Genomic DNA, 9,059 nt, shown 5'->3' with positions numbered 1-9,059 from the left:
GACATTCTTTTAATTTCATGAAAAAACAACCTATTCGAAACTATTAAAAGTTCAAAAATCCAATGGCGGTCAACAATAACCATTTCGTAGAAATAAGTTCATCTTAACAGAGTATAGAGTTAATATATCTCTATGAAGTTTATAATATTTAATACAAAAATATTAATCAACACAAACAATTTAACGCTCTAAGCATCTTATTCTGTTAAACTATTTTTACTTTTGTATTGCAACTAATTTTATCAAAACTTATAACGTGTAAATTAAGGTGTCTTCGTAGAGGTCCGCGTTCATTGATTGTAAACACTGTGGAGTTCGGTTTACATAAGAATTTTAAATATATACGTATCCGTCCGATCCGTGCATAAATTTAATTTACTGATCGATCGGTGACAGTTGTCAGGGTTACTCTCACATAGGTTATTTGACTTATCTGACGGATCCTATGGGTCACCGATCACCGATCACTCATCGATCAGTCAAACATCCGTCACCGATCATTCACCGATCAGTCAAGTTCACGTCAAACAGTAACGCCTAAGGTTGCAAGTACTGTAACTTTTATAAATTATGACTTGGATGGAGAGTTGTCTCATTTACACTTATCCCACATCTTCCTATATCTATTATAAAGCTTTTGTCAACTATATTTACAGTCATTATTTTAATGAATACACAAAGAAATAAACAAAACGAATGCTTGGATTTTCGTATTCGAATCTGTGAGACAGTAATATCTAAAAAAAAAATAAAAATAAAAAAATAAAAAAAGGAAACGAAAGATGTTTGATTTTTCATATCGCTGATGGATAGATCTATTTCATGAATGGGACCAACCGAATAAGACTATATACTGGGTTTGTAACAACTCGAGTAAAACGACAGGTGCCACATTTGGAGCAGAATCTACTGACCTATCTGGAGCACATGAGATCACCCCCAGTTTTTGGTTGTGTGTTTTGCTTAGTCTTTATTTGTCTATGTTGTGACTATGTTGTACTATTGTTAGTCTGTTGGTATTTTTTCTTTTGTAGACATAACGTTATCAGTTTATTGTTTATCTATAAGTTTAAATGTCCCTCTGGTATTTTTCACTCCGTTTTTGATTCATCAGATGAATACAAATAAAAATATACCTAACAAAAACAGAGTGGACGTGGCCGGGTATATGTACTTGTACATCCCAACAACAAAAATACACTATGTAGAGATCTGAGAGTAATCGCAGTTACTGACAACCTATTCACACATGATACATGTGCGGTTAGGGTATAATCAGATCGTCGGGCAATCTTTCCATTTTTTTGTGAATTGAATTTTTGCTTCCATTTGCTACTACATTTTTTTAAATGGTACTTCAATTTTTCTATGGTTGAAGTGCTGAATACTAGTTTGTTGAGTCAAATGCTTTCTGACTGACATTTTAATTTTATTTTTTACACAATTTTCCAAGATTAAGGATGATTGACCTCGAACAAACAAGGAAATCGCCCCAATTTAGTATTTTATTTTTGTATACAAAAGAATACATAGAAGGGTATTGAAAAGTCATGAATTGACACACTACAACACACATCCATGTTCTCTTTTACAAAATAATAATCATGACTCGTTATATTAAAAAAGAGATGCAAGGACAAATAAAAAATAAAAAAGACATTAGACATGTATACTGGGCATACATCGAACATTCCATTTTTGACGTCGAAATAAATGAGCCAAACCATACAAAAACTATTATCCTATGATAAGCAAGGCAAACGAAAACTCAGGCAATGTACCTACACAAAGTGAGAGTTATCTGCATGCAAACCCATCTGACAAAATAACATCATCAACAAGTCCAATTCACTTTCACATTAGAAGCTAATGAGAAATTGGAATAAAAAAGCAAAATCACAAAAATACTGAACTCCGACTGGCGAGGAAAGTTCAAAAACGGTAAGTCTCTAATCAAACGGAAAAATCAAATGATAAAATATATCAAACGAATGGACAACAACTGTCATATTCCTGAGTTGGTACAGACCTTTTCAAATGCAGAAAATGATTGATTGAACCTGGTTTTTAAACCGCTAAACCTCTCGCTTGTATGACAGTCGCATCCAAACGTAACAAAAATGTCTAGTTCAAACACAACGAGTTAAAAAATAAACGAATCCATAAACTTATAAAAAAACCTATTTCGAACCGGTGTAATACGATTAACAAAAAGATACAAACATCATGATAACATCACAGACCAATATCACTTGTATTTCATGTAAATCACTTGAATATAAAATAGACAGTCACCGAGTGGAACATCGTGAAACCACGGCCTCGTAGAAAAAAAATAACATCTTGAATCGCAGGATATATATCTTATACTGACTAACAAGTAAAAACAGAGATAACATAATTCACAAACTGATCAAACCAGAATTAATATTGCCATATACTTTGATAAAGCGCCACTAAGTGAACTGAAACAGTCAAATTAATCACAAAGGAAACAGTCTTCATTGAAAATCATTAGACCGAAAAATACCAATGACTTCTTCCGGGAATACTAATAGTACGAGGATCAATGTTTTTCTCTCACATACATGTCTGGTTTCTTGAATTGACTACCTATTTGTTACGTTTGGAGGGTGTGTTTTTCAACAAACAATCGGAATTCCAATGTGCTACAGGAGCTTCTCAGATAGAATGAAAAGAAGCTAGCCTTAACAACCAACTGCACCATTCACTTTAAAATGATGTTCTCTCACTTAATAAGCGTTATCGAATATATGAATCACAGATGACGACAGATTTGTTCAAAATGATTCCGAAAATGTCCCATCAAAATAGACTTATGACCGGCATACATAATTAAAGCCTCGTTAATCTGATGAGCCTTTTGTTCAAAACCATACAAAGATAGTATTACTGAATTTTGGCTTTTTTTATCTACCCCTTCATTTTCTTATTGTGAGATAATCATTTAAGGGGTCATCATAAAATCATCATTGACGATCGCGAGTGAAGCTGTCTTTTCAATTATTTTACAAGTATAAACATAAAATAAAAATATTTTCAAGTAAAGTTTGTCGTATCATTTGAGGAAATAAAAACAGTACTGTTTGTTTATTAAAACTGTAAAATTCTCTGGTGCTAACCTTATTTATAATATGAATATATATGTATTAATACATCAAAACATTATTTTGTAATACATACATCTTCAATGACGTAACTAAAAAAACAAGTGTGTTTCAAGAGGAAATATAATGTACATTTGAACCCACTAATTACATATAGTTTGTTTTTAAATTGCATACTGTGCAGTTCTATCTTATAAAATTTGCTTTGACATTCAAGTCAAAACAACATTAACAAAATCCGTCATTTGCGGTTTAACAATATATTTCCTTGTTTGCATGCAAATAAAAAAAAAACAAATAATTAAGATGATATAAAAGAACAGTTCTGAAATAGGAAACACTATTCTTTCATTCGAAAAACTGATAACTGCTTCAAAATAAGGTAAGATTTCTAAGCTTAAGTTTTAAGTAACTTAGAATTTATAATTTGTACACCTATATCTTTTCAATTTAACATTACTTTAATTTCAATAGACAACTTAGCTCTTCGGGGTTTCTTTTAAATATAAAGGAATTGAGCAAATATTTTTAAATTAGTTAAATATTCAAGGCATATACATTGGTACGTAGTAATTGTTTTATTACATCATGACTTTAATAATACACCATACATACACAAATTATAAAAGGATAACAATTTTAAAAAACATTTGAAATCCTAGAAAATCACTTTTTTCTTAATAAATTATTGTTTACAAAAAAAAAAAATATCGTAAAATATTATACAGATTTGTTTACATTGGTTATGAAATTAGATAAGACATTACGAATTTGTAAAGTGAGTGATGCATTTGCCAGTTCGTTTAAGTACCTAACTACGGCTCCAGATGTATTATATAAAAAAAACACAAGCCTTTCTTGATTGAATTTGTATATCCCTGAACTGAATGTTGGACTAAAAATTATGGGGTAGATGTTTACTCTTTTTTAAATGAATTTTTTAGGAATACCTGAAAATAATTGAGATATTATAAAATCCATATCTATTAATACTGTGTCAGAGTTTTAACCGGTGAATGAAATGCATTTGCAATCTTTTTAGTTTCAACTTATATTTGCATTTGCTAATGAATGAATCACTATCTTTCATTTTAGTTTAAAATATATTTCCATTAAATCCTTTTTACAAAAATTAAACTCCATATTTTACTACATAAATGAGAATTAATGTCCACATTATGTTTGGACATACATTTGCTTCCTTAAATTCGCTTGGCATTTTTTGTTGGAATTCATTTAACGTTTCTTCCCCTGTTTAGTTTTATATACTGTTCTTGTTGACTTACCTTTCAACTTTAACGGTTGCTTTTTTTATCCGTTTTTTGTTGTTTGTCGAGTAATTAACAATAGAAGGACATGCAAAATATGATGTATTATTTCGAAATTCTAAGTTTTTTGAAGTAAAACGCTTGCAGGTCTAAATTAAAACAAGCAACGTTTCTTTTATAAAATGATTTGTAGTTATTTTTGCAAACAGATGTTTTAAAACATACTTATGTTGTATATTTCAGATTCTTGAAAATGATGAGATTTGAAACTATGTCATTGTCAATGTTATTGACCATAATGTCAGTAGCTGGTAAGCATTAACTTTTATTCGCTTTCTCAAGATTATTATTTTTTACTTGGCTTTCAAACTGTTTTGATACCAGCATCTCTGATAATCCTTATGTAAATGGAAACGTGTGTCTGACGTACCAAATTATAAGTCTGGTACCTTTGATGAGCTTTGTTTTACACAAAGATTTCTGCCGTAGTTAAGATGCAATTCGGCAAAAGATACCACACTTATAATTTTGTACACAACACCCGCATTTCGTCTACAAAAGACAACAACAAAAAAGCTTGAATCTTAATGATGCAATGCCAAATTAGGTTCGAACTTGAAGTTAAAAAGATAATCCAAAATATCTGAAATTTTTCAAATAATTCAAAGTTTTGCAGTTAATTTATAGAAATGACCATATCAATGTCAATCTAACTTATCACTGATAGATCTGTTTATTCACACCCCAGCTCCTTTGTTCTAACAGGGGTGATCTGAGCCGGATCAACCCTACCAGATCACCCCAGTTTGAGTTTCTTTGTTATTCATGCTTTCCTTTGTTCTGTTACATTTGGCGGGAATGTCAAATCCACTATAAAACTTATAATTAAATATACAATTATACGGAAAAGACTATCTATCAAAATTCACGTAGAAAACATCCAGTGTATATGCTGGGATTCGAACTCAAAACCTTTAGCATAAAGCCACGACACAACCACTACACCAGGACGACTGGATACAAACTGTCAGTAATTTAACATACTTAAAGGAAGCAAGATATTTTTATAAGTGGGGCGAGTTGGTAGACCTTTATTCAGTGGGGTTTAAACCCTTTTCGTTAATAAGTGAGTTGTCAGTGATTGTTCAGTTTCATTTTACACTTTTTCAAAAGTGGGGCGAGTCGGTAAACAAGAGTAGGGGGATATAGGTTGGGCCGATTGGTCAGTGGGGCAAGTTGACATTGTTTGATATCTACTCATCGTGTTCGGGGGTCAAAAAGGGTATAAACCACATAGTAATGTATAAAGTATATTATAATGGTTGTGTGGCGTTCTAATCTAGATTTTATGAAGTGTAAATGGTTTTTCGTCTAATCTAAAACAGCTGGGCCATCGGGGTGATCTTACACTGACACACCGCGTCATCGTGGGATAACTATTTAAGAACATTACAATTTAGACTTATAATTAAATAAAACACTGCATCAATTTTTTACAGCCTATACACCTACAGAAAAGAAATTAGGTCTACATGGAGTGAATAAAGTATTACAGCTTGACAATGGAGTTGGTAGAGACATTAGCGGTCCTCTTGGAGACTCACTCTCTGTACTAGATGTAATTGATGCAAACAGACGAGCAGGATCTGACAGAAGAAGTTCAGCTGTCTCTGGAATTATTAGAAGCTCCTCATTTCAAAGGTCTGCTGGTGTATCAAGCAATGATGGTATAAACAGAAACTGTCATTATGAGTGTGGAGTGGATAAACTTTGTAAGCTAGGACAGAAATGTGTACGCGATGGTTGTGACAGTTATTGTGTCCAAGTATCATCTGGGAGTATTATTGGTGAATCTGGATTGTCGGGGTCTGTAAGAAGTGGAAGTGGAAATACAGTTTCAGAAATTATAAGAGGTTCATCATCTGACTTTTCAAGACTGTCAAGCATTGATGGTTCAAAATGCAGTTATGGATGTGGAGAAAATAAACTATGTGCATCAGGACATAAATGTATCCACGACGGATGCAACAGCTATTGCGTTCAAATATCATCTGGTAGCCTAATTGGTTCAGGTCAGTCTTTAACCGGACGTTTGGGTCTATCTAACAATGGTCATTTGGAAACTATTGGTAGCAGTGGTTCAATGTCTGGTCACACAGGTTCCGATATTCTTGACGCTATCTCAGCTAGACGAAGTGGCGTTAATGCATTGGACACAATTACATCTAGACATAGTGGCATGAATGCATTGGACACCATTTCTTCTAGACGAGTAGGATCAGTTGGATCATCTGGTTCAATCATCGTTTCTCAGTCTGTAGTAGGAGACCGCAGTGAATGTAGTAAACTATGTCATACTGATTCAGATTGTCCAACAACCAAATACTGTACCAACGTTAAATGTCATAGGCTTTGCAGAAGAAGGCCATCTAAAGGATACTCAGGATGAATATAATAAGAAATTTAAAGAAATCCACATTTTTTTACCCAATTTGTTTTTTGTTGTTGAAATAAATAAAATGTTAAATACAATTAGTCTTGTTGTAAAAATGTTTAAAATCACCCAAAACTATAAAATGGTTAAGAAATCGAGGCAATCATAATCATAAAAAAATTACATCATACAAACAGATATAAAATACAAGTACATTAACAATAGCATAACTAAAGATTTGACGTTTTATGGTTCAACTTGATCTTTTTCAATAAAAAAGGAAGTATAGTCCGAACCGAAAACTTTAGAGAAACAAACGAGGAAAGTAAAGATATGGCAATTTTCAGCAATTACCAATATTTATAAAATAATGCTGAAAGGAAGATGTAATAATAATAAATGAGACACATTAAAACAAAATCATTTATGTTGGGCTTATCCATCGATGACAAAGTAATGAACAATGTCAAAACATGTCTTAATCAGAAACATATGATTACGTGTAGATAGCTCTTATGTGATTTGTTAATTGACCCAAGCTTCATTGTTTTGATAATAATAAAACAAAACTTATACTATAAATAAGAAAAGTACAATTATATTTAAAGGATGAGTGTGTGTTCAGGGAATCAGTTTTAGAAAATATATAAATCCGTCACCTTAAACATTATAGAAATATATAAACTCTTTTATACATTGTGTTCTTTGAAGGATTATTTTCAGCCATGGCATTGTCAGTTTTTTTATCTATGAGTTTTACCGTCCTTCTGGTATCTTTCACTCATCTTTTCTTGTTTCTCTGGCATTCATATCACATCTTCTTATTTATATTACCATCGGATTTGTACCACATGTGGGTCAGAACCAGGATACCTTTTCACATCGACTGCAATGACCTACTCGTTTTATGTTTTGTTATGAAGCATAATACTTTTTTGTGGAAGAATCTCTCACGTGGCATTTATTTATTTCCTTGAGCATACAATTGTAGGATACTATACATGCTTATAACGTAGATTCAATCAATTTGGACAATCTCCAAATGATTGAAGTAAACGCAAAAAAACGTCCCTCACGATGAGTGAATAAAGGAATAAAACTTGCATAAGTGTAACAGGGGTGGTCAGTATATATTTGGATAACATGAGAGGAAAAAATAAGGACACGAATTATGTGTGGTTTATCATATCGCTAATGGCAAGATCGATTAAGTTTTTGAGATCATATTGACTTTACTATTATGTATCATAGCCCTATTAACTAGACTATAGTCAATGTCTTCGAATTTCGATCAATCATGAGAGTGTATAAAAGTGAGACAAAAGATACCAAAAGATTCAAACTCATCAGTAAAAAAAAAAAACTGACAACGCCATGGCACAAAATAAAAAAATCACCTTCAAACAAAAGTACAAAAACACAACATCGAAAACTGAAGACTGAGCAAAACTAACCTCATTAAAATCTTGCGTGATCACAGGTGCTCCGAAGGGATAAGCAAATAATGATATACACGTTGAACTTACCGTGTTGTTTATATTAGTTCAGATGACTTACCAAGGCAAAACCAACAGATGCTTTAAAAAAATAATCCATTATGAATGAACCGATTAGTGTTGTCTCATTTTCTGCTTAGAGGGTTTTTATGGAAAATGTCACTTCCAAGAAAGTAAACTTAAGAAGATTAAAATACCGAATTCCAAAAGAAATTTAAAATGGAATGCCCCTTATCAAATGAAAATATCATAGGGTAAAACACATCAACCGAAAGGGAAACAACTGTCATATTCCCCTACATAAAACAGGGATTTCTTTATGTAGAAAATGATGAATTAAAGCTGGTTAGAGTGATAGCTTATCCTCTCTCTTGTATAACAGACATAATAGGTAATAAGTTAAAAAAAAAATGAGTTACATGAACATCAGTAAAAAATTGTGTATTAATCTAACAATGTCGGATTAATATGTTATCAAAAACGTTATGTGCCATGGTTTCGGTGTAAATGTAGGACAAAAAGGGAGATCAGTGATTTTGAAAAAAGTGCAATTTTAAACGTTTTATTTTTGTGTTGAAGAACGTTGACAATATTTATAGTATCGATTCCTTTATAAAAAAAAAACTGAACTGGCAGGAATTTCCTATTAATATCATATTTCATTGTTTCTATTAAAGAATTTCTGTGTGATATTACAGTTGACAAGACACATACAGATACAGATGTATAATGA

At 32.0% G+C, this 9,059-nt stretch overlaps 1 protein-coding gene across 1 annotated transcript; it reads left to right on the top strand.

The window, feature by feature from the left end:
• Positions 1–3,412: 3,412 nt before the first annotated feature.
• On the top strand, positions 3,413–6,928 carry LOC139484556 (uncharacterized). Its single transcript, XM_071268309.1, has 3 exons — positions 3,413–3,510; positions 4,640–4,707; positions 5,896–6,928. Exons 2-3 carry the CDS (start codon positions 4,650–4,652, stop codon positions 6,843–6,845), a joined length of 1,008 nt encoding a protein of 335 aa, XP_071124410.1. The 5' UTR covers positions 3,413–3,510; positions 4,640–4,649; the 3' UTR covers positions 6,846–6,928.
• The last annotated feature ends 2,131 nt before the right edge of the window (positions 6,929–9,059 follow it).

Source organism: Mytilus edulis, chromosome 1 (genome assembly GCF_963676685.1).
Source record: "Mytilus edulis chromosome 1, xbMytEdul2.2, whole genome shotgun sequence".
Lineage (NCBI taxonomy): Eukaryota > Metazoa > Mollusca > Bivalvia > Mytilida > Mytilidae > Mytilus > Mytilus edulis.
This window is presented reverse-complemented; position numbering and strand designations above follow the sequence as displayed.

Excerpts from the sequence above, each read along its gene's own strand:
- LOC139484556 (XM_071268309.1), top strand. The coding sequence starts at position 4,650 with ATGATGAGATTTGAAACTATGTCATTGTCAATGTTATTGACCATAATG. Across the intron at positions 4,708-5,895 it reads GACCATAATGTCAGTAGCTG|CCTATACACCTACAGAAAAG; the intron begins GTAAGCATTAAC and ends AATTTTTTACAG.